The sequence below is a fragment of the Ictalurus furcatus genome, chromosome 15, assembly GCF_023375685.1.
Source record: "Ictalurus furcatus strain D&B chromosome 15, Billie_1.0, whole genome shotgun sequence".
Lineage (NCBI taxonomy): Eukaryota > Metazoa > Chordata > Actinopteri > Siluriformes > Ictaluridae > Ictalurus > Ictalurus furcatus.
In genome coordinates this window covers 14,798,117-14,824,252 of record NC_071269.1, presented here as the reverse complement: position 1 = coordinate 14,824,252, position 26,136 = coordinate 14,798,117, and the positions used below count along the sequence as shown (strand labels likewise).

General features: G+C 38.7%; 1 protein-coding gene and 1 long non-coding RNA gene across 4 annotated transcripts; one reads left to right on the top strand and one right to left on the bottom strand.

Annotated features, from left to right (window-relative positions):
* The first annotated feature begins 643 nt into the window (after positions 1-643).
* On the top strand, positions 644-13,808 carry trpc4apb (transient receptor potential cation channel, subfamily C, member 4 associated protein b). Its single transcript, XM_053643413.1, has 19 exons — positions 644-804; positions 1,596-1,724; positions 1,818-1,934; positions 2,109-2,166; positions 3,721-3,776; positions 3,895-4,023; positions 4,120-4,321; positions 4,615-4,803; positions 5,857-5,999; positions 6,139-6,267; positions 7,976-8,034; positions 8,619-8,720; positions 8,824-8,907; positions 9,015-9,105; positions 9,203-9,343; positions 9,799-9,910; positions 10,007-10,119; positions 10,355-10,561; positions 13,061-13,808. The coding sequence occupies exons 1-19, from the start codon at positions 682-684 to the stop codon at positions 13,196-13,198; spliced, it is 2,322 nt and encodes a 773-aa protein (XP_053499388.1). The 5' UTR covers positions 644-681; the 3' UTR covers positions 13,199-13,808.
* Positions 13,809-16,903: 3,095 nt separating this feature from the next.
* On the bottom strand, positions 16,904-24,610 carry LOC128619310 (uncharacterized). Of its 3 annotated transcripts, XR_008387914.1 has the most exons (9): positions 24,527-24,610; positions 24,197-24,308; positions 22,901-22,960; positions 22,171-22,294; positions 21,853-22,000; positions 20,505-20,613; positions 20,090-20,198; positions 18,124-18,913; positions 16,904-17,774 (listed from the first exon to the last, which is right to left on the bottom strand). It is a non-coding gene; the product is annotated as an uncharacterized LOC128619310 (long non-coding RNA). The 3 variants fall into 3 exon arrangements; XR_008387913.1 differs by having other exon boundaries at positions 16,904-18,913; positions 22,880-22,960; positions 24,527-24,608; XR_008387912.1 differs by having other exon boundaries at positions 16,904-18,913; positions 24,527-24,606.
* Between the last annotated feature and the right edge of the window lie 1,526 nt (positions 24,611-26,136).

The window sequence follows — 26,136 nt, the reverse complement described above, 5'->3', positions numbered from 1 at the left end:
GTGTTGACCACGCATGCGGTAGGTTCTGTACAGGAAACAGAATGATTAGTTCACCTCTTGAGTCTTTGGGTTTGAGTCGTTCGTTCATCACAACACAGCCCCACTGCATTCAGCCTATGGTTCAGTCACGGATGAACGAATGACTCGAACCTGAAGACTGGAGAGGTGAACTAATCATTTCTGTTTCCGGGGAATAGACATGACGAAAGAAAGAATGGCTTGGATCGGGAGGTGAGGTGAACTGACAGACTGCATTGCCTGAAGACCTAGCTAAGCTATTAATTAATTATTTCTGTTTCTCATAATTAAGCCTTGGCTGCATTAGCCTATAGCTTCTCTTATAGTTTTATTAAGTACTAGATGTGTTTGTGGATTTAACATGTAACATTTTAATTATATTCTGCTGAAATGAACGAAATGACTCGGGAAAAGATTCGTTCATTTTGCTGAGCGAGATTCAAAGATCCGAGTCAGTAAAATGATCCGAACTTCCCATCACTACTACTGAACCGAGAGGAATGCTCTGATTTATTAAAAAGAGCCGAAACTCCCATGACTAGAAACTAGGGCGTGGTTCGTCACCGCTCCGGGTCGGTAGGGGTCAGTAATCTGTCTGTTTGTTTCAGTCAGCAATACTGTATTGAAGAAAAAGAAAAACATTGCGACGTCAAAGGAAAAACAATGGCGGCTAATGGGCAGCAGTCGACTCGAACTCAAACAAGACGGAGAAATCGAAGCAATAACATATTGCATAAGATCAAATATGGACAGACAACAGGCTTGGGGATGACACAAGGCACACAGGTAGGAAGGCCACGATTAATACGAGTTGTTGTTGATATTAAGCGACTATGCAGTAGATTACAGACTAGCAGGCCGCAAGAGCCCCGAGCCTGAAGTTATTCCTGAGCTAACAGCTATTTTAATCACGTCAGCATGCTCGTTTATATGTATTTTTAGTTGGATTAAATATATATATATAACTGATAAAATGAAACGCACAATGTATTTACCAGATACACAAACATATTTGGATTTCAAAACAGTTATCAGGTTGCAATCCTGCTTTCGCTACCTAGTTAGCTGTTTTGCTAACGTAGTCTTGACCTGTCCAGTATTTCTCAGATTAGTCACATTACGCTTGTTAGGGAAGAAGTAACACGTTTTTTATTTTTATTATTTTTTAAGAAACATATTCGAGCTGAGTAACTGGTTGTTTTTAGCTAAGCGTAGATAATCTTATGAATAACTAGCCTACTTGTTGTCCAAATAACTTGTTACCTAGCTAACATTACTGTAAGGAGACGTCTTAACATAGCAAGCTAACGCCCTTAAGGTAACTGATTAGTTTCCGGGTCTCCTGTTTATTACGAGTTAGTGACTTGTATATCATTATACGCGTTTGTGTTTATTAGGAATGTCTTGTTTGTTCATCTCTGAAACGTTATGCAAAGTGTGCAGTTGAGCAGGAATGCGATCCCCATGTCATGAAGCGAGAAATGTGAAAGTGTATTTACTTTGATGTGATTGCGTAGTGATTTGTATTTGTGCATCAGCTGCTAGATGATTGCTTGTTAATCATCGTGTATAATTAGATCCCAGTGGGGCTTCTTGAGGAGAGAGATAAGAAAGCTCGATGGCAGGGAATACCACTGCTGCTGAGGAAACTTCACAACAGCAGCCACATAAACAGCGATCTTTCCAAGAGCCACAATGTGGTTAAGGTATCTCTAACAAATCCCTGGTCAAAGTAAATACCTCTACGCTTTGTATTCCTCTTAAAAGTCTTCAACGTTTCTGGTTTTGCGCTGACGCAGGAGCTGTCGTCACTGCTGTCCATGGAGGCGATGTCCTTCGTGACAGAAGACAGAAAGACACCGCAGGAGTCCGTGTCACCCAACACGTACACTTTTGACCTTTTTGGAGGAGTTGATGTGAGTGATGCTTTACATGGAAATCTGTGCAGTGACGTTTTTGCGATGTGAGCTTCGCTGTTAATTTTTTCGCTGTTAAGTTCACAATTCGCATAATCATCTCATGTCTTCAGTGTTGTATGATGGTCACCTCTTTTTAATGCTATTTTTAATTCAATTCTCCCCCCCCCCCAGTTGTTTATAGAGATTTTGATGCGGCCCACTCTGTCAATACAGGGGAATGTTCCCATTAGTAAGTACCAATCATTTCAGCTGCTTTATGGAAAGGGCTGGGTTTATATATGTAAATAATGAGTTCTTGATACAGCATTGCAGGTAATATGTTTGTAAGAGTATTATTAGTATTATTTAAATATTTTATAGTTGGGACGCATGGTTTTGATCAACTATTGAAGACTGAAATCGATCAAAAATACCAGAGAAATCTGTATGATGGTTAGAAGTATGCATTGGGACGGGGATCCCAACAAAAAGTCATGGGAGTGGGTTTTTTAAAAAAAAATGATACTCTCTTGTGGGAAAGAGTGAGCAGTGATGCTTGCAGAACAAGGAAAGGTCATGTTCGTTAACATTAGAGTGCACGGGGTGTTTGTGCTTTGCGACACATTTACTGCTTTCATTCGTCAGTAGTTTAAATTATTAATTGGTTTAAATTAAACTTCTGAAAATCGCAGGCAGGACGGGATCGGTCAGAATTTAACAACTGTAATGGCAACACGACTTTATTAAATGCAAAATATCAATACGATGCGTTTAGTAAAGGGTGGTAATACATCTCTGACCCCACTCCATGACATTTTCTTAACATTTGCTAATTGCAAGTTAAAGGTAGGGGAGCATGGTGAGGCCTGCCTCCATCCTATGTGCCTGGATTTTGCACATTCTCCCCATGCTTCAGAGGTTTTCTCCAGGTTTCCTCCTCCAGTCCAGAGACATGCGATGTAGGTGATTGGCATCTCTAAATTGTCTGTAGTGTGTGAATGTATGTGACTGTGCACTGTGATGGGTTGGCCTCCTGTCCAGGGTGTCTCCTGCCTTGTGCCCGAGTCCCCTGGGATATGCTCCAGGCTCCCCTGCGACTCTGTGTAGGATGACCTGTACAGAAAATGGATGGAAGTTAAAAATAACAGACAAAATCCAGCAGTTTGACATAGATGGGGTTATAGCCTTGTGTAGCGAGCTGCACTTCTTTTAACCAGTTACTATTTCATTATTACTTTTTTGAAGGTTTTCTTCCGTAATGGGCTTATTTAAATTTAGCCAACATACCCAGACATGTTTATGGTAAATTTATCTTGGTTAGCTAGTGAAAACATTAACTTAATTATATAAGCTTAACAATATACTGCTCTCAGGGTGTGATGGGCTAAATAAACTCATTATTTTAATTATGAAAGATCAACATGCTGAGACGGATCTGTTTATATGTCAGTCAAGTTCGTGATGGGGAAACCCAGCTAGGAAGGCACTGATTTCTTGGAAATGCACCAGTAGCACAACATGCTTTTTTTTTAATCGTTCCTGTTAAAAATGTGAGAGGAAATTCTGGTCTAAATGCGCCTTAACTTCTTCATATGTGCAGCTCAGAAACGGCTCAGTTCTTGCAAACTGAATGCAAGTGAAAGTTGTGGGTTTCTGAAATATTGTTTTTTTTCAGCCTGTAACATTTATCAAATCATTAATTTGCTGGTTAGCAAGCAGAATTGATTTATTTCTGTAGGTACTGTTTAAAAAAACCAACACAATGCCAATGTAGCAGTTCTGACACTTTTTCCTTTATTTGCAGTGGGTGATGATCTCATCAAGGACTGTTTAAGTGTTCTTTACAACTGCTGTATATGTGTAGGTATCTATATGACATTTACATTAGGATATGAATATAATCTTTAAAATCCCTTCATTGCTGATCAGTCTTGGGAATGCAAAAGAATTTCCCTTTTTTTTTTGTTCTGTCTTGCAGACAGAGGGTGTTACAAAAAGTCTTGCTGCAAGGGACGACTTTGTCATGTTTCTTTTCACTTTAATGTCAAACAAGAAGACTTTCCTACAAACCGCCACACTTATAGAAGACATAATGGGGGTCAGAAAGGTACGTAATTAACTAAAATTATTTGTTTAAGTTAAGAAACTAACCCTGAAGGAATAGAAAAGAGCTCTAAACCTTTCTTCAAAACTGTTTTCTTAGGAGGTGATCCGACTGGAGGATATTCCCAACTTGGCCAGTCTGGTGCAGAGCTTTAACCAACAGCAGCTGGCCAACTTCTGCCGTATCCTGTCTGTCACCATATCGGAGCCGGATGCAGGAATGGATGACAAACACACCCTTTTGGCCCGCAACGCTCAACAGAAGATAACTGCGTCTCCGTCACAGGCAGAGAGCAACCAAGGTCAGAGCCACACACACTTAACTATAAAAGCAGTTTTGTAAAATTAGGATTTACGTGTTGTCTCAATAAGCACAGATTTGAAACTATTGTGCATTGGAATGAAGTGCGAAGTTTGAAGAAGTCACGTCAATTTATATTTTCCTCTCATCAATATACACATACAGAAGGATAAAATATTGGACCTGCAGGACTATGGATTCACATGCAAGACCATAAATACACAGGGCCACACAAAATGTAACTTAGATTAATATATACAACTAGAGTTTCATGGCTGGCTGCTGTCTCTGCAGTTGCTCTACTAAATATCCCGGGCTTCATTGAGCGACTGTGCAAGCTGGCTACGAGGAAGGTTTCGGAAGCTTCAGGCACGGCTGCACTGCTTCAGGAGCTGGAGGACTGGCACAGCTGGCTGGATAACGCCCTGGTGTTGGACGCGCTCATGCAGATGGCCATCGAGGAGGCCGAGCAGAGCAGTACAGGTGAGAGAAGTCTTAGTCCTGATTTATAGTTCTGAGAGCATGCATGGCCCTGAATAATAAAACATGAATATGTACACTAGGGGATTGTGTTAGAGTTAACAAACCAGAACGTATGTTTAACGTTTCCCAGTAGTAGGGAGAATGGAGAGAAAGGAAGGACTGTGATAGTTTTTTTTTAATCCAATTGCATCAATATGTTTTGCAACAATAAGGTTGCGAAGGTCTTGGGAGAGCTCTTTGCTTTTACCCATCATGAGATGTTTCTTTTGTGACACCTTGGTAACGAAAAGCCTTTTTATAGACCATCAATTTACTAACCTAGCTGATATTAATTTGCACAGATAGGGAGTGCAATTAATTATTGATTTCAGCTGGTTCCTTACCTTGCCTTGGACAACTGCTTTTTCTTAGCACGTTCAATACTTTTTTCCTGTGTCATTCCACTTTATTACACACAACTTTACTTATGCGCTTTAATGTTGTGAATTCTTTATATTTAAGGATTTCTTGAGTTAATACTGATGTCTGGTGAAATTTTCATGTGAATAGCCTCATCGGAAATATATTTACTGAAAAAATGTTGACTCATTCAGTACTTATTTCCCCCACTGTATCTCGTATCGTTTTCTCCCAGCTTGTGAAGTTGTGTTAATGTTCTTCTTCTTCCCCACTTGTGGACCGACTAAAACACTTGCGCGTATTTGCTGCCCCCATCAGGTCCGGAAGAATTGCAACCTCGGTACCTCAATTAGAACCGGGTTCCAACGCTACTCCAGGAAAACAAGTACCGTCATGTTTTAAGAATGTTGGTAACGACTTAGTACCGAAGTATCGGTTCTCGTGACATCCCTACTCCCTATTTAACTAATCAACATTTGCCTGATGCGCAGCGCTGTAGGGTTGGTTTATATTTGATTGTGTACCTATGATCCCTTTGCCTCACACATCTGCATTGTGACAGTATAAATCAGCCTTCAGTAGGTGCAGAGATCATGTCTAGAACATTGTTTCCATTTCAATTGCTAATTATCCTCTCCACATCCTGTTTTCCAGAGTCATCTGATGAAGGCTCACTTTCATCAAGTCCTCTTAGGCACACGTTGCCTCAGTCCATGAAGATAGTGCATGAGATCATGTACAAAGTGGAGGTTCTCTACGTGCTGTGTGTACTGCTCATGGGACGACAGAGAAATCAGGTAGAATATTTACTTGAACTCAATTTAGATTCAGTCTAAACTAATAATGCTGACAGTGTGCATGAATAAATTCTTTGATGTACAACATAATTGTGACGTTTCAACCATAGCTGGAGATGTAACCCTCTCTTTCGCACAGGTTCATAGGATGCTAGCAGAGTTCCGATTGATTCCTGGCCTGAACAACTTGTTTGACAAACTGATCTGGAGGAGACATCCATCAAGTCACGTCTTGCACAGACAGAACCAGAATTGTGACTGCAGTCCAGTAAGATTACGTCTGAGTTTGCACTTATCATAAACAGGACCACATTAACACCTGTTTGTTTCATGCATCTTGTAACTGGATGGTATCTTGATAAATATTTTAATCATATGCATTTACACTCCTAGTCAAGTGTGTCTCTGGTTAGCCAGATTGTATTCTGACTGCTAAGGCCCATGTAATATACAAATCATAATTGACCATCGATGTCCTTTGTCGTAGCGCGTCCCAGTTATTTCATACCAAGCCTGGTTGCTGCATAGAGAAATCACCATTGGCTTGCTATATTTAATTTTATTAAAGTCCCCATGAAATCAGAATTTAAGTTTTGTGGCTTTTACTATGAATGTCAGCCTTAAGACTTATCTTAAGCGGGGGCAGTGGTGGCTTGACGGTTAAGGCCCTGTGTTACTGATTGGAAGGTCGTGGCTTCAGGCCCCAGCACTGCCAAGTTGCCACTATTGGCCCCTTGAGCAAGGCCCTTAACCCTCTTTATTCCTGGGGCGCTGTATCATGGCTGACCCTGCGCTCTGACCCCAGCTTCCTGACATGTTGGGGTATATGAAGAAAATAATTTCTCTGTGCTGTGTATATGTGATGAATAAAGACTCATTATCATTACCTATAAGCTAGTGTGCTCCAAACAAACAATGATCAATGACAAAACTCCCATTTAGGAGAAGTATTCAAAGTGTACAGTCTCTTTCTACCACTAATACAGATCAACAGTTTTGATGACCTCATTCTGCACTTCAGCTTCTCTTCAGATTTTCTGTCCGATCTAATTCTCTAGAATTTGAAGTGTCCTGTGCCCAAACTTATAAAAAATCACCTCACCAAAGTTGCCGTGGTTGAGCGAGAGAAATCACATCAGCTTGCATAGATCGCAAATATGTCTTTGGCTGTTCGAACGTGCGTTGTATTCAGTTTTCCAGCTATAAGTTGGTTGAAAAGGAAATGGCTTGAATTCATTCACGTTGAAGTAGGTGGTAGTTTTTGAAGGAGGCTCGTGTCCATAGTACTAACTGTCAAATACAGCTTAGACTGGGCTGTGAGTTAAGCTAGACGCTATTGACACTTTTTGAAAAGTCGGAGGAGCCACTCTATGTCCCGCCCTGACTTCCTGTTTCAGTAGAAATTACGTCAATACATTGAATAACGCTGCGTGTTTCAAGGTACTTCACAGGGACTTTAAATGCACCAACTTCTGCAGTTTTGGTCCACATAATATATTGGAAGGGATTCAGGCTGACATGTGGCTTGGGGAGAAAGATGAATTGCATATCAGACCTACAGCAAAGATTTTATTGATCAGAATAAAATCTCCTCCATGAAAAAATTCCGATCTGGACATTCAATTAAATTCAACTTAATTGCCATTAAAGTACAGCATAACAGAAAACCTACTCCCTGTTCTCTCTGGTGCAACAAACCTTAAAAAAAACACAGTAGTGCAAAGTAAGATGCAGGACAGTGAAATTTCAGTACTACGGGTAATACAAGCTAGTGACAAATAGTGGAAGTTAGTTCACATTGCAATACTGGAAGTAAGGCAGTGCACACACATTATAAATACTTTAAACTGTAGTGGTGAAAAAACAAGGAGAAGGTTTTTGAAGTGTAAATGTAAAAAAAAAAAAAAAAAAAGTAAAGGTGTTCATAATGTAGACGTACACAGGCTTATCCAGGCCACGTTTTGTTCTGTCTGCAGGAGATCTCATTCAAGATCCAGTTCCTCAGGCTGCTACAGAGCTTCAGTGACCACCATGAGTGAGTACATCTGTGAATGTGCATCATTTCCTTTCTAACTATCTATTCTATGTTTTATTCACTATGTTTCCATCCACGTGTGTTTAATATAAAATTTTGGGATATCGTATAAAGCAAACGCTGGATGGAAACACCAGATGCAAATAAAATCTTCACAATGCGCATAAATTGATGCGGATAAATGGTTTTTTTTATTCGTTAGAAGACTTGTGCGTAAACTATGACAGATACACGTTTAGCAAATAATACCTTGATGTGTATCAAAAAAGTAATGTGGCTTTGCCTCAACAAATAATGTGATTGCATAATCGGCTCTGAAAAGTAAAACTGGCAGAGAGCGAGAGGTATGTTTGGATAGACGACTTTGCGTCCGTTTCCGTTCTCTTGAACACACGGGAAGGAAACGGTGCTTTATTCGCAAATGTTTTATGCAATATTCCAATTTTTCTCACAAGTTATATTCGCAACTTGGACAGAAACATAGCTATCATGTAGTGCATTTCGTTTTTTGCGTGTTTAAGGCTTCAGTGAAAAAATAAACATGTTAAAATAATGCATTAAAATATTCTTATATTTAACCTCAGGAACAAGTATCTTCTCCTGAATGGACAGGAGCTGAATGAGCTCAGTGCCATCTCTCTGAAAGCAAATATTCCTGAAGTGGAGGCGTTGGTCAACACAGACAGGTATGGAGGAAGAAATACTCTTAGCCGTTTATATTTTCATTTGCTATTTATATCCTTTTTCAGTTTTGCATGATCTCCTGTTGTCTGATCGTGCTTGATGCAGGAATCTAGCATGTGACGGGAAGAAGGGTCTCCTGACGCGGCTGATTTCAGTCATGAAGAAAGAGCCCGTCGATTCGTCATTCAGGTGAGCGCTCCAGTCTTCACAGGTCTTATCTTACACCATAAAAATGATCCGATCGATTTTTTTATTTCCTCTACATTACATTCTTCTGCTCTTAATCTACTCCGTAGGTTCTGGCAGGCTAGAGCAGTAGAGAGTTTTCTACGAGGAGCCACATCCTATGCAGATCAGATGTTCCTTCTCAAGAGGGGCTTGTTGGAGGTGAGTGATCTTGACGTTCTATATTGCACATTCATATCCATTTATGCCATGGAATGCGATGTTGTCTATATTTAAACCTTTCTCTGTGTCTATGCAGCACATCCTCTTCTGCATCATTGACAGTGGCTGTAAATCACGTGATGTCCTTCAGAGCTATTTCGATCTGCTTGGTGAACTCATGAAGTTCAACATCGACGCCTTCAAGAGATTTAACAAATACGTGAACACCGAAGAAAAGGTTCGTGTTGCCTCCCGAGTCACAAAGTGCTTCAGTTTTCAGCTTCCCATTGGATTATATTGCAGATGTGTCTGTGTTTGAGGGAAAACACCTAATGTGGAGCGTCTGAAATCACTGTAGGCCTGACAACATAGATTCATAGATTTAAAAAAAATAAATAAAAGAAAAATTTGTTATATTTATATTTTAACTAACCAGTTGTAATGGGTGTATAGATGACAAATGAGGGAAAAAAATGACATTTTATTTCTGTCAGTTCCTACTCATGTCAGTATTATTGTGTATTTTGCTGCCAAGCTCACTGAGAAAGTTTTCCCTCAAATTGTAGTTGATTTAATGCACAGTTACATAATTATGGGAATATTGCTACTTTTTAATGGGGGGAAAAACCCTCTAGAACCTGCTCAGGTAAATGCTCTCAACGTGGTTGTTGCGTGCGCTTTGTATTATTGCAGTTTGAGACGTTTCTGAACCAGATCAACAGCTCGCTCGTGGACTCCAACATGCTGGTACGCTGCATTGTTCTGTCCCTGGACCGCTTCGAAGGGCAGACTGAGGACATGAAAGGTGCGATGAGAAATAATAAGTAAATGAATGGAGTAATGATTGTTACGTGTGCATAGCATGAGGCAGCTTTGCACAAACTGTATTCTTCTCTCTCAGTGATAGAGGTGCTGTCAGAGTGCCGCCTGTTGTCCTACATGGCTCAAGTCGAGAATAGACTCTCCTTCCTCTTCAGGCTGATCAACATCATCAATGTGCAGACTCTAACTCAGGCAAGACTGTACTTTGTTTTCTTTGATGTCTTGTCAGTAGTTGCACGAAAAGTCTTTGGTGTTGAGGGAATATATTTTGGATGAGCAGTATTCAATCCTTCCTGCATATGATTGCCAAACACCTTACTAACACTTCATGTTTTTATTCCTTTTATTCGTCACTTCTCTGTACATTACAGTAGTTCAGGCATTTAAAAAACAAAAAAGAAAAATTGTGTTTGTTGTCCAATCCCAGGAGAATGTGAGCTGCCTGAACACGAGTTTGGTGGTGCTGATGCTAGCACGGTGGCGGGGCAAGCTGCCGTTCTACCTAAGAGCTCTTAAGGAGAAGGAGTATGCTGAGAAATACCCCGGCTGCTTGCTCAACAACTTCCACCACCTGCTGCGCTTCTGGCAACATCACTACCTCAACAAAGACAAGGACAGCACCTGTCTGGAGAATGTAAGCAGACTAGAGCTGCAACAACTAATCGATAAATTCGATAATAATCGATTATGAAAATCGTTGTCAATAAATCTCATGGATTAGTTGGTATGCACGCGGCACAGGAGATTTACTCATTACGTTACTTCTGTTCAGAAAACATGCTTCGGAGAGTAAATATTAAAGCTTTGTCCCAAATGAAGTACTGTACACTTACACTGTGTACTCTGCAAATTCTGGATTTTAGAAAGGTAATCTCGTCTCAAATATAACACTACTCGCTTCTAGGCGACGGTGCATGATGTCATACGCACGCTAGCATTAGCAGACTCCCAGATTCACGGGTAGTGACTTTCTTCATTTTACTTTCTGTAAACGTTACCTTTTATTCCCAACATGACCTCGGTCACCAACGTTTATATTTGTAACGCTCAGTTTGTGGATTTTATTTTAAATAAGCCAAGAAAAAGGGTGTACGGAAACTTTGCCCTGCGCCCATCCGATTAATCAACTAATTGAAAATAATAATAATAATAACAACAATCGGCCAACTAATCGATTATGAAAATAATCGTTAGTTGCGGTCCTAATGCAGACCACATCTTCATGAAGATTACTAGCTAATAATTTGTCCCCACTCATACACTGACCTAAAGAGAACAAATACGGATGGGCAATTAATATTTTCTGGATTCTAGACATGAATGAGTGGCCATTGTCAGATTGGGGTATCCAGGTTGTGGTCAGAGTTAGATCCTTATCCTCGACTGTACCTCAACACTTGACGGCAACAACTTTGCTATTTGGAGTAATTGCCTTATGTTGGCAGGAGATGCTGGGGACATACCACTTGAAATGTCTTTGAATAGGAGATAAGGTGATAATGATCCATCTGAACCTGAACTTGAGAGACTGAGCTCACAGTGACATGCATTAATTTCCCCCCTTTTTTCCTAAACCCAAGAGCGTAAGCTGGCCTGGGCATTCAGGGTTTTTTTGTTCGCCCCGAATAATTCTCCACTGGGCACATATTTGGAAATACTCGTGTCTTATTGGCTGACAGGTCTCAAATCTGTCAAAAGCTAGCTCACACAGTCATTTAAGCCTAGTTCACACTACACGATTTTAAGGCTGATTTGCAAGTCACCAATCTCACCGACAAAAATCAGTGCTCACCAGTCGTTGTGTGTGAACTACTCAACGCCGAGGCTCGCCAACACATCGCCATCGGCAACGCCACACAGATATTTGGCATGCTAAATATCTGGAGCTGTCGGGCGACTCCACATCCTGTGGTGTGAAAAGTGTCATCACTGGCAGTGATTGCGGCGGCGATCTACAGCCAATGAGAGAGCAAGGCATGGGGTGAGGTCAACGTGAGGAAGAGAAACCCGTGAAACCTTTTTACTCAACTCCAACTCTCTCTGTAGCACACACAATCCCTGCTGCCACGTCTGCTAATCCGTTCTTTCACCCGCTTTCTTTGTATTTTCCTTTTTGTGGTTTCTTGAGCACAAATCATTGCGCAAACAGCTCGCACCGCTGGTTTCTGTCCTACGTCCATCTTCAAATAAACATCAGTTTCGTACGTGGTTTTCGCGTCATATATCCGTGTCTCTTCTTGCGTGTGTTTTCGTTACAAAACGTAGTTTGGCCACCAGATAGAGTCATCAGGTGACAGTCGTTGTCAGATCGTTGTGTGTGTGTGTGTGTGTGTGTGTGTGTGTGTGTGTGTGTGTGTGTGTGTGACCCCCTGTTGCCGAGCAACCATTACAAAAGAGCAAGTCATGTAGTGTGAGCAGTACAGCGATCCAACGACGTTGAAAGTCGTGTAGTGTGAACTTAGCCTTAGTGTGAGGGGAAAGTGGATCTATGCAGATTATTTATTTATTTATTTATTTATTTATTTATTTATTTATTTATTTATTACAGGTAAAGGAGTTGAAACTAAAACACTAACTCATACTGAGCAGGAAAACATGGTGTGTAAATGTGTGTGAGTTCCAAGTCACGTGAACATGATATGAGCAGAGCATAAGGACAGTTAACATATTTTGCATGGCACTGTAGCAGCTAAACCCATAGTGATGGCGTAGTTGTGCCTCTTCTTGGCTAGCGACACCAAACTAGCCTAGTCTTGTGTTAGATAAACAAAACGTTTTATATTTTATCGGTCTGGTAGTGCTGCAAACAGTGATATCACTCGAGGCAAGTTTTATTATAAATCCAACTTTTTGTCCAGTTTTAACATTGTTTAAGCAATTAGCCCTCACATGCAAGAAAAAAATGCTTGGATAGTTTATTTAGAAGTGCATTTTTAAAAGTTTTAACTTTTAAGTTTAAGTTTCGATTGAGAAGAATCTGGGCTCAGCCCGGGATGATTAACAGTCCAGTTTACACCCCTGCCTAAACCCAGAAACAATCGACTCCAGTGTAGACGGATATTTTAAAGTAGCTAATCTAATACTGTACACACCTTTTTCTGTTTATAACATTGCTTTGTATCTCCCTGTACAGAGTTCCTGTATTCCTTTCACCTACTGGAAGGAGACGGTGACGGTGTTGCTGAGTTCAGATAGGAGCTCCCTCTGTGCCATAGCCACCTACATAGATGAGGCCTACAGGGACCTGGACAGAGACTTTCTGGAGATGTGATCATGGTGACTGTGTGGCTGTGGAAGCAAACGAAGGTTGTTAATGAGCTGCTGTTGTGCACTTCCACAGAGCAACATGCAGAGCTCATTAAACAGGACTGCTATATAGGGTGTATGTATGAGAGAGAATGAAAGAGAGTGAGTGTGCTTGGGAAAGTGTGGAATGGATATACATATGTTTTTACAAGTGTGTTTGGGTGTACTGCTTCTTATGAACCAGTGATTCTAAATCTGTGTGTGTGTGTGTGTGTTGCAGTAGACGCTGGATGTCGTTGTCCAGGCCTACAGAGGCACAGTTATTTCAGCTGTAGTCTAAGGGCTCTCTCTCCTTTTTAGATATATGGGAATGTTGTAACCTAAAAAAAAACCATGAAAGGAGCCTGTTTCATCTGCAAAAAAATTACAAAATTCAGGGCCAATGCAATTTAATGATGGTGGTTTGCTTAGTTTAAATACTGCCTCTATATTTATGGATAATGTGTAGCTCAGTCTTGAACTCAAATTCTAACTTTTCAGCCCAGTGACCGGACAGTAACTGAAAATAAAGATGTAACATGTTTTTATCACAGCTATGTCTTATGATTACATAAACAATATTGTTCCCAAATGCAGTGAGTGTTTGTGTGTCTGTGTGGGGTTAATATATTTAATAAATTCATTTTGTTTATTTTACTGATTGCACAAAAAGCCGAAACGTTTAACTGGAACTGGAATAGTGACTCTGGGGAATTTTACCGCTGGAATAATGTGTAATTAAACTAGTGAGGACATTTAAGATGTGGTTTTCATATAGTGTTGCCTTAGCATCTACAGTTGTACTTTTATCCTTAAGTCACAACCCAAAAGCAGTTTTCTAACTCCGAAAGCATATTTCACAATAATGCAGTAATGGGCTATGCAGGAAAACAGGAAACAAATGCGAATGTAGTAGGGGTTCAATATTTAAGATTAAATCATGTCCCTAAATGTTGAAACAGTACTTTCCTAATCTTTACTAGAGACAGGAGTGTTATGCTACTCCTTAATGTTCACATCAGAATATCTGAACTGGGGAAAATGTGATCTTGGTGATTTTGACTGTGGCATGGTTGTTGGTGCTAGATGGGATGGTTTGAGTATTGCTAGACGCTTCTGATGTCCTGGGGTTTTCATGCACAACATTCTCTAGATCGTGGTGTCCAATCTTATCCGCAAAGGGCCGGTCTGGGTGCAAGTTTTCATTCCAACCGAGCAGGAACCACACCTGATTCCACCTGTTTAATCAGTTGATCTTGGCTTTCAATAGACTCAGGTGTGGCTTCTGCTTGGTTGGAATGAAAACCTGCATCCACACCGGCACTTTCCGGATAAGATTGAACATCCCTGCTCTAGAGTTTACACAGTATGAGGCAAAAAAAAAAACTAGCCAGTGAGCAGCAGTTCTGTGGGTAGAAATGCCTCGCTGACATAAAAGGTCAAAGAAGAATGGTTGGACTAGTTTGAGCGAACAGAAAGGTTGTAGTAACTTGAATAACTACTCTTTACAATCATGGTGGAATGGGCTACAACGGAAAAACATCACATCACGTTCTACTTCTTTCAGCCAAGGTCAGGTCAATCTGATCCTCGAGGTCTGATGTATTGTGCTTTCTGAGGTGCTTTTCTGCTCAGCATGCTTGTAAATTGACAGAATAAAAACTGTTTTATTTAACTATTAGGAAAGCTGGACACACTTTTTGTCCTGGACACTTGTTCTTTTAGTATATTGGCACTCAAAACACAGGACGAGTGTATGTTGTAATTTTATTAGGGTAATGTGTGATTTTTGTTGTTGTTTTTTCACACCTCCCAAAAGAAAATTGCCTAGATGTTTCAATAACTGTATGAATGTGTGGTCATGTGATGCCCTGTGATGGATTTGCATCACATATGAGGTGTATTCCCTCCTTGGACCAACTGTTCCTGTTATAAGCTCTGGATCCACACCCCATTTCCCCAAATCCACAGCCCATTTCATGCAAGCCTATAAGCCACCTTTAAATTGTGACCAGGACTGCACCCAAATATATTGATAAAGTGTAATTAGTATGTGTAACTAACATTTGGGTATGTTACTAAAGTACAATCAATATGTGTAACTAAGAATTATTACTTAGACGCATAATCTAATAATCAATATTAGTTAACAAGCATAATCTATATGTATTTAGAAGCATAATCTAAAACCATAAAAGACTTTCTAATCAAGTTATATTCTAAGTGTGTATTGAGCTAGAAGACCTCTGTTTTACTGCACAGCAGGTGTTTTTCTGTATCTCTTTATTTCCTGTGTAAACTGAGTTAGAATAACCTTGTATTTTGTTTACAGCAGCTTCACTCTATGGCAATAAAATAGAAATTAGACATTCACTGAATGTCAATCAAAGCCCTTTAATCTTGCAAACCAGTGTCAAAATAACATAAGACTTCAAGAGGAAGAGAATCATGCTGGGATTAGAGCCAGAAAATCATTAAGGTATAAGGATGAATTTTGGGGCAGCGTAAAAACTGTCCTGATGAAACCTTTCAAAAAAATCCAACCCACAGCACATGCGCCACAAATCTAAGATATCGTATAGACATGAATAATTAATTAAGGTGATGGAGATTGGTTTGTTTTTAGAAAGAAGAGTTTCAGAAAAGTATAGGTGGAAATAAGTATTGGATGCATCAATATTTTTTTCAGTAAATACATTTCCAATGAGATTATTCATATGAAATTTTCACCAGATATCAGTATTAACTCAAGAAATCCGGAAATATAAAGAATTCACAACAAAAGTTAGAGTGTCCAATACTTTTTTCCTGTGTCATTCCACTATATTACACATAACTTCATTTATGGACTTTAATGTTGTGAATTCTTTATATTTCCAGATTTCTTGAGTTAATATCAATGTCTGGTGAAAATTTCATGTGAATAACCTCATGAGAAATATATTTACTGAAAAAATTTTTGACACATTCAATACTTATTTCCCCTACTGTATATGAAGGCATGTTTGTGTGTCTGTAATTCAGACTTTCTGCAGACTGTCTCACTTTATTGTTTTAAATACAGTTTAATATCTTTTGACATCCATAAGTCCTGGTCTCTGGAAGTTTTTTTTTTTTTACTTTGATTGGAGGGATTTCTCCACGACAGATAATAAGACTGTTACCAAGTATCAGTATCTAGGCATTGTATTTTCCGATCTGGTCCACTGACATATTTCAGGCCATGAAGTTGTGAAGTGTTGACTGACAAAACATAGATTATGCATGGGAACACAAGACACAAGTTGCCTTAAACCCACCGCTGTCATACGGTGTCCTTAAAGCAAATGGGAAACGTGGGATTAGCGCACGCAACTAATTACAACCCTTATTCTCAGTATGACATAATTGAGGCATATATCAAAACAGACGATCATGTGGGGTGGGGTGGGGTGGGATGGGGGGTGGTCTGTGACACTGTGAGGCATAAGTGTGTTTCAGGTAACAGATGAACCTCAATATTATGTAAGATTCTGGTGGATATCTTATACTTATTAATGGCTAGGAGGTATCTTATTGCAATGGACAGAACATGATTAAAAAAAAGTACACTACCATTACCATGAGCTGTAGCCCCATAGTTTAAAATCAAAAGCTACACATTCACATTGTTTCATGTACCAAGGATTGCACTTATACATTAAGCCAATAATTATCTTTAGTTTGCTTTATTTAGAATTTCTAGTCATTTCTGGACTTGGGCATCCAGGGATACATCTGGGGAGTTTTGAAAAACATCTTGCTCTACTCTGTACCACAAAAGCTGTTATCTTTTTCTGTCTCCATTGCTAACATGTAAACTCCATATTAAGAATCCTCGTCCACAGTAAACCAAAAATGTAATCAGGAGCATGCCTCATCACTGTGTAAAGTCACCTGCTCTAAATATAGGAGCACTCATGGCTTGATAATGCGTCTCTTTTATGCAAAGGCACAGTCGGCTGGCTAAATGGACGAGTCCGTCCATGTCTGCTCTCCTCTGCACTGTGGTGGATCTTTCTGAAGCTGGTCATGTCGGCTGGTCATGTCCTTTCCTTCCACCTTATATACAATCAAAGCAGCCTGCACTTGCTCAGTGATGTGGACCGATATGAACACTGTCTGTGTTGAGATATGTAATGCAAGCAAGACAGAATACTTTAAGATGAGACACTATTCTTCACACTAACTCCTCAGCTTGTAGGGCTTCTTGGCCTTCTCATGAGCATTAAAGAAATCCTTGCATCACTGCCAGCATTGAGATATCACTTCCCAGCACCTTTTTCTGGTTCGGCACACAGTCAACTATCAGTGCACAGACTGATCAGTATTGGCTGATCATCTGTGCATGTAAAATATTCCAGGAGTCTTTGCACATTTGGCCGATTTATTCAATTAGTTTGGAGCTTTTCCAGTTTGGGAGCCAGCAAGATGTTACGGTGATCTGTTACTGCCATTTGTTTCTTGAGCTTTTCACTCTGATGCAGATTCACCAAGCTCCGTTCCCTTTGTTTATTCATGCTACTTGGCCTTCATGTGTCTTGCTTATTTATAGATAAGATATAAAAAAGATAAAGATATATGTTAATATTGGATGGATCCCTTCATTTTAGTTAATATATACTCAGCAAAAAAAGAAATGTCTCTTTTTCAAGGTTGTATTTTAAAGATCATTTTGTAAAATCCAGATAAACTTTACAGATCTTAATCATGCTTGTTCAATGGACCATAAACAATTATTACACATGCACCTATGGAACAGTCTTTAAGACACGAACAGTTTACAGGAGGTAGGCAATTACGGTCACAGCTACAATAACTTAAGACACTAAAGAGACCTTTCTACAGACTCTGAAAAACACCAGAAGAAAGATGCCTCGGGTTCCTGCTCACCTGCGTGAACATGCCATAGACCTGCTGCAGGGAGGCATGAGGACTGCAGATGGGTCCAGAGCAATAAACTGCAATGTCTGTAACGTAAGACGCCTAAGACAGTGCTACAGGGAGACAGGAAGGACAGCTGATCATCCTTGCAGTGGCAAACCACGTGTAACCATGTGTCCACCCAGACGTGATCAAGAACTTGTAAATGCCTTGGTGGGAGAGTTTGGTAACATCTCACAGCAAGAACTGACAAATCTGGTGCAGTCCATGAGGATGAGATGCACTGTAGTACCACATACTGACTGCTACTTTTAATATTGCCCCCCCCCCCCCCCCGTTCAGGGATTCATTACTCCATTTCTGTTCGTCAAATGTGAACAAGTTTCACGTGTCTCAATTGTTTTTATATTAATACAAATATTTACACATGTTATGAAATTTGCTGGAAATAAAAGCATGTGAATGTGTGAGGACGTTTCTTTTTTTGCTGATTATAGTTAACTGATATAGCTGATGTCATGTAACTTCAGTGTTGAAGGTAAGGAAGAGAAATTACTACTTTGTAGGTAGTAAATTAGTTTTTGTGATTCAGCTACATGTTTTTTTTTTTAGCATAGTCAAGCTGAAACACCATTTCATGCAGGTCTTCCTTTGTCATCTTCATCCTCTGACCTCTGCAACCAAAGAGGTTTCTCCAGTGCTGCCTGGATGTCGCTCTTAATCCAGAGACTTTTACATTTGCTCTAACAGAATGTCTTGCCTGCTTAACCAAACCACATACTCAGGTCAGTGATTTCCTCTGTAAAATAAAACAAACAAAAACAAAGCAAAACAAAACATAAAGGATCATTTTAAAGTGATTTTAAAGTTTAAGTCTTATAACAACAGTCATATAAATGTAATAATGTAAAGTAAGTAAAGTAAAGTAAGTATTCTTCCTTTTCATTTGGGTAAGTTTGAGTGACCGCCTCCATTTTGATTTTGGAACTCAAACTCTCCTCCCTCATTGTTCTAAATTAGCTCAGCGAGGCCAGCACCAAATAGGGTCAGACCAGCACACTCCATTGTGTCTTGTGTTCTATATCAGTAAGCCCATGGTGACACTGGACATGCTTGGAAAGTAAATCAATTCCGCATTGCTGGCATGGCGTCACAATCAGGGACACTGAGTCAGAGGTTGGACAGAGGTTGTTGATTATCTGCAACCCAACTCACTGGTGAAACAAGAGGACTTAATCCTCAATCACCTGGGCTGGCATCTCAGCGATGCATATGCTCTTGACAGCAACTATTCCTAACAAAGCAGTGAGGGAGGGAGGAGGTGGATAGAGGAGGTTATTTATAATGGGGGGATGGGGGTCATACTGGGAAAGAATACTGAACAACTGGCATGGGGTTCCTTTGAGCCACCACATGACCCACCACCACACCTGCTTTTGTCAATGCTATTTGGGGTAGAAGGGGTTTAACAGGCTTATTTCAAAGGGGCCACACACAATAATGGACGCGTTTGTGGACACACGTTGGACACACGCCACACCACAGGCCAGACATACCTCATGCATTCCTCACATAGCTCTTTAAACTTGCAGCCATACAAAAACACATTCAACTGTTTAGCACTTAGCTTAGAAAGAACTCAGGAACATCCAAATATACAAATGACACTGCACTAAGCATTTCACTATTTTCTTTCCTGTCTATAATGTTGCTGCTTGTTGATTTTGACTTAGGTAAGCATAAAATACTTGAAGGCCTATTATTATCTTCCTCGATCCTTATGAGTTTGGCCCTGCAGGACGCCTACAGCATAGTGGTGATTTTTGTTATCTGCTTATCGCTCATGTCTTCCAGGTGACCAAGCAGACAAGCAAGAAAGAGGTCACTAACTCAGGGTCAAGACACTATGGTCGGTGCAAGAGTTGAGAGAACAAAAAGAACAGATGAAGATTTTCTAACCATTTTGTTGGCTAACCTGTATTGCATGGGATCAGTATCCAGCCAGCTTAGAAGTTTCTCTGCAGCCTCATTGTCTCATTGTCCATTTGTCCTTTGGAATGGTGGAAGCGTTCAAGATTCAGTAGCTGGAAAACCAGAACAACGTTCAATCAATCAAGCCTTAAGGCATATAATGGTACAAGACTTTTTCTGTTTGTTTTTAACTCAATATGTCCTTTAAATCAAATAGCAGAAAGAATTTAACGTCATAACTGTTTAAACGTAGCACACATGATTTGGGTAGAAAAATCCCATCCTATAGATGCAAATGTCCTCCAGAACTCCATTAAATGGTGAAGGACCAGGGACACCTCCATCAAACCTAAGAGCAGTAGGTTAAGAGGTACCCACTTAAATGTCTAAATGAAGATGTGGTGCTTTGTTGTACTAACATTAGTTTCAAGTAGTACTTGTACTGTAGGTCTGCATTACAGAAATGCTACAGCATACAAAGTGAGACTGAGTGCTCATCAGGTTGGCCATCAGCTTGTTACAATTCTCCTGTGAAAATATGCCAAAAGATCATCATTAGCCAATGAGCAATGAGGTGATCAAGCAACACTATTAAGACCACAAGAAGAAACACCACTCGTGTCGTAGTTCTGCTGAACCAAATGGATAGTCTATGGACTCTTACCTTGCTGAACTTTGGTGCTGCTGATGAGAGTGGAGCCAGCACAGACTTAAAGTGATGTTCATGGGTGAAGTTACCTAAACATCACTGCAAGTCTTAACTGCCTTGCTCTCCAACATCAATGTGGGCATTATGGGTGCATTAAAATGTTCTCTATTGAATATGAATCTATATTCATGTATACCTATGTAATGCACTTATTCAACATGCAACTACACTTTATTGTTGCTTTGTCATTCTGCATCTGATGTAATCCCCAAATCAATTCTATCTTTCCGATTTTGGCATTCAGACCCAACTTTCTGTGCTGTGATAAATTGCTTATTCAGGATATAGCCCCTTTCTTCTTCTTTTCCTTGCCTCTAAGCCCAACTCCTGCTACAGAATAAATATACTATGAGTCTTATATCAGAGGTCTTTGTCAGAATGTTTATTGTTTCTTTAGAAACAATACTACATAATGATTTAAATGCACATTGAATTTATTGTGAAATTAATAAACCGACTCAGTTCTCAAATATACGTCATTAATTTGCAAGACAATGTTTTAATACATCCCCAGTAGACTCATTTAAAGGTCTTAGTAAGCCTTGACATTGCATTTTAGTTTCTAAATCTGGTACAATTTGCTCAGGTATTTGTAGAGTTTAGCATTAGAGTTTTGCTGTTTTGTGGCCTTTGGGAACATGCATGCCTCCTCCATTATAGATGTTATACCCAGAGGCTACCATCAACCCAATAAAAATACATCCCTGGGGATCAAATCATTTATCAAGTTATCATGACTTAATCTCACTTATACAGCATGAGCTCACCTACTCAATGAGGTCAGTGTAGGTCTAAGCCAAAGTCAATAAAAGTCTATTCAGTGCCATCTGTTATATTCATCCTGCTCCAAGATGAACATGTGCTGGTTTAAAAAAAACTGCTGGAGCTTGTCAGTTGTGAAACTGATGCACAACTGCTCATAACTTTTAAGAGAAAAAGAAACAGGCTAAGAACAATATACATCATGCACAAATAATAAATTTATTCCTTTTATTATAACCTACAGAATGTGTTGGTAAAAGGACATTCCTAAACATTAACAAAAGAATGCATGTTACCTCAAAGAGCTCAAATCCAGCTATGTCGAGAAGCCCTATGAAGAACTGTTGAAGGAGGGATGAGCAGAGTAACTTATTAGTTCTGCTTAAAAATGTCTTAAAAGTGTTCATCAGTAGCTTTGGTCAGAGTGCCAGCAGTGTGGGTAACCTGTAAAGCCATAAATATTTGTAAAAAAAAAAAAATTATTAACTTGCACTGCACAGAGATAAAAGGCAACAAGAAAAGGAGAAAGTGATAGTCATGATGCACATTATTAACCACACATATATTTACACACTGGGATTAGTGTGAAATGAAAAAAGTGGACATTGGCTTACGTTTTAGCATGTCATTGTGTGCAGTGTCAGCTATGGAGTAGATGTAAGGACAAGCATCTGAGCTCGCTCTTATAATCAGAGATGACATGAGCAGTGTAGACTGGTCGCCATTTCTTAGGGTTCTCTGTCACACAGAACAGCCATGACGATGTCCGTAGTGAAGAGAAGGGGACAATACAGACATGAAATCAAGATTTTTCAGGGAAGAAAAACTAATAAAACCACAGTGAGATGAAAAACCACTAGTTGGTATTTGCATACATTCTGATATGTCAGATGGCCTCCATTTTATGAGGCTTAAAAAGCTGAGCTGTTTGAGCAGTTAAACTATTATTTCATTTTTGTCTTAAGCCAGTGCGAATCTAACTTACACAAATTACCCATTTAAACCTATCGCAGCAATAGGGTTAGAAATTTGTTCACCCACAACTGATTTTACTATTTATATTATAAAATAGTATATTTTTAATTAGCATTTTCCCAATTCCAGTATATATATATATATATATATATATATATATATATATATATATATATATATATATATATATAGTATATCCAGTATAGTGTATATATATGTATATATATATGTATATATATATATATATATATATATATATATATATATATATATATATATATATATATATGTTTACTCTGTCAGACTATGTGTTCATCCATATCAATATATTATTTAGCCTATACTAACCCTTCCATCTTCAGTCCTTACTTTGTTTTAATCTCCACATTGGGGCCTCCATCTGATCAGGGATCCAGACCTGCATCTTTCCTGCGAACAGAACGAAATATCAGTAGCTAAGACAACGCTGAGAAAACTTTCCTTCCTTCTTTAGATTATATGATATAATATGGTATATGAAAATACCCAGTGTTTTCTGACAAACATACTGCGACCTACTGTGCATGTCTATCAAAAACAGTAAATGATAAAATACATTTTTATATTTTGCACAGAAAACTTAACAAAATGGTCAATATTAAATTTAAATTCAAGTACAGATGGTCAGGTCTATAACAGCAAAAACAAAACAAACAACCAAAAAAAAAAACCAACTAATTTGATCTCGTCCTACACGTCTAGTCTGAAATATCAGAGAAAATAAAGCAGGTTAACATAAGATAAGATAAGATAAGATAAACTTTATTGATCCCACACTGGGGAAATTCCCTCATTACAGCAGCTCAATTACACAGAAAACAAATAGGAAAGAATAGCCAATAAATAGGAATAGAATTGAAAAAAAATCTAAGAAAATATATATAATAGGAATAGAAAAACAAGAATAAAAGTAGTAAAATAATAATAATAATGGTAATATGTATACTATGAACATCTTAATATATGTATGTATGTATGTATGTATGTATGTATGTATGTTAAAGTAGGTCACGTGATAACAACAGTAGCCACACTGATAACTTTAACATAGCTTTTTTTTTTTTTTTTTAGAGTATATTTATAGTTATACTTCATACGTGTATCCGTTTTATTATACTTTTTCATATGTGCACTGTAAGTGAATTTTGTCTGAAAGTGAAATGTAAAAAGCTGCAGTTCTGTGCATCTTTCCTGTACTTTTTAAATAAAATGATTCATTTTAAAGTTTTGTAGTTTTTAAAGGAAAGAAAAAAAAACCTATTTGGCTATAGACTGACAATCAAAGTTTCGGTATCAGAATCAGTATCGTAAAAGAAAAAGGGGTTTTGTGCTATTACGTCTAACTAATAATTAATCGATTATTATAGAAAACATTGTAGCCTATGTTTATTTTTATGAAATGCAAACACGCCATAAAAGTCCACGCGTTAGCCTACTTCTGCAAGTCATTCCTCACCAAATAATACGTTTTTTCCCCTTAATTTTAACTTATATAACTTATATATATATATATATATATATATATATATATATATATATATATATATATATATATATATATATATATATATTATGTGTGTTTCCAAACGAACTGCGCTCTAGAGTCGCAGACTGATGAGACAGTACCGTCCAAACCCTGCGCGTGCACAGCTCCAGGCTGGTTGTGCGCAGAACTCACTCAGCTCCATAAAGCGGGACACAGTAAACACTCCGGGCCGCAAGACTTGCCCTCACACACCTGCACACATTTTACAGCACGCATATCCAGGTCAGAGAGCATAAACTGTAGGCTATATAAATATAGCTATATATATATAACACGTCTCAAAGTATGTCGCCTCTCATGAACAGCTTTAAAATAATGATACTGTCATTTACACGAACGTTTGAGTCTCGAAAGAAATTCCCTCAGAGGACGTTAGGAATTGCGCATGTGGAGTGCACTTGGGTACTGACCTGCAGAAGGCTCTCGGTGGCTCGGCTTGCCCCAGGCGCGCGCTCTGACCCTCTTTTATTGTCTCCCTCAAGGTCAGAGTTGGGCAGAAAGGGGAGAAACGCGCGCGCGCGCCGACCCGCCAGCTCCGCGCTCATTGGCTGTGCGCGCGCACAAAAGGCCAGCGGCATTTTTATCCGCGCTCAGCTCTCTACTGTACGCTGACTATTTTTAAAAAAGCCGACTGATGTTCGCCGGTGCTGAACATTTCTACACCGATCTCTACATTGCAATCAAGGTTAAAGCAAGACCCTGACCACACACGCTAACATGAAAGCAGCCATCAATTAGCACGACGCCCTTTGCACAACGTTAGCAATTCGACAGGAACAATATTTCTTCCCTTATTAGCAAGATTTGGATTTTTGTACGAGAATGTCCCTTCGGATATATGAACTGTTCAAGCATATATCGGAAATGTGCCTATCGAAATGTTTGAATGTAATAAAGATTGCTTATTATTATATTTATATAGGCTATAAAATAATCTGAAAACGTGGTGTAATAGGCCATATCTTCTCCCAGGCGTTTTAATCAAATTCTTACTATTGTAAATGTCTGTCTTTGCTTGCTTTTCTTCTGTTTTCTATTTTACTTTTCTTCACTTTGGTCAGCTTTGCTGTGTTAAATGTGTTTTATAAATAACATTTACTTACTTACTTACAAGCATAAATAGGCTAAATATATTTTATTGCATTGTATTTGTGTTCAGTCTTATCAATAGGCAAGGTTTTGTAGTAACAATCTTGCCTGCAAATACTTCTCTACACTGACATCTCCACATCAGGGATCCAGACCTGCATCTTTCATGCACACATGAGGAGAAAAAAAAGAAGAAGCATGACAGTAGTTAAGACAAGACAGGGAAATGTTTCCTCTATCCTCACTTAAACATTTTTTTTAATATTACAGAAATACAGAATACTTTCTGCTAAACACACAGCTCCATACTGTGCATTATATTAACAGGAGAAATGATTAACTGTATATTTTGCACAAGAAACTAAAAGTACCAAAACAGTAAATGTTAAAACTATGTTCATGATTATACACTGATAATTCTTTTCTTTTTCTTCTTTTTTTTAAATCTGTGTTTTAAATATTCAGACATGCCATTGAATTCTTCTGCAACTCATTTGGTCAATTGCAATAATTTTGCCATTCATTCATCACTGAGTTTCCTTACAAACTGCATTTCTTCATGACACACAGCTCAAATAATGTTGTCTGCATGAGCATTTGTTTTGTGTAAAAGTCATCCTTTATTTATTATTTGTTATGAGTAATGAGACTATGCTGTAGTTTACAACAATGCTATTAATAACTGCATAACACGTGAATCATATTATTATTTCATTTTTATTATTATGAAAATGCATTAGGTATGTATTGAGTAAAACAACCTAATCTTAAATAATCTAAAAACTAAAAACTGTTTCACTGAATGCTTATTTTAATTTATACTGTTAATATAAATTATACTGTTTAATATCAAATGATATCAGTAGAACAGTATTTTCAAAGATTCAGCTTTACCATGCATAATGTGTGTTTTATTACTTGCTGATTAGAA

Excerpts from the sequence above, each read along its gene's own strand:
- trpc4apb (XM_053643413.1), top strand. The coding sequence starts at position 682 with ATGGCGGCTAATGGGCAGCAGTCGACTCGAACTCAAACAAGACGGAGA. Across the intron at positions 3,777-3,894 it reads TTTACAACTGCTGTATATGT|ACAGAGGGTGTTACAAAAAG; the intron begins GTAGGTATCTAT and ends TCTGTCTTGCAG. Across the intron at positions 9,344-9,798 it reads ACGTGAACACCGAAGAAAAG|TTTGAGACGTTTCTGAACCA; the intron begins GTTCGTGTTGCC and ends GTATTATTGCAG.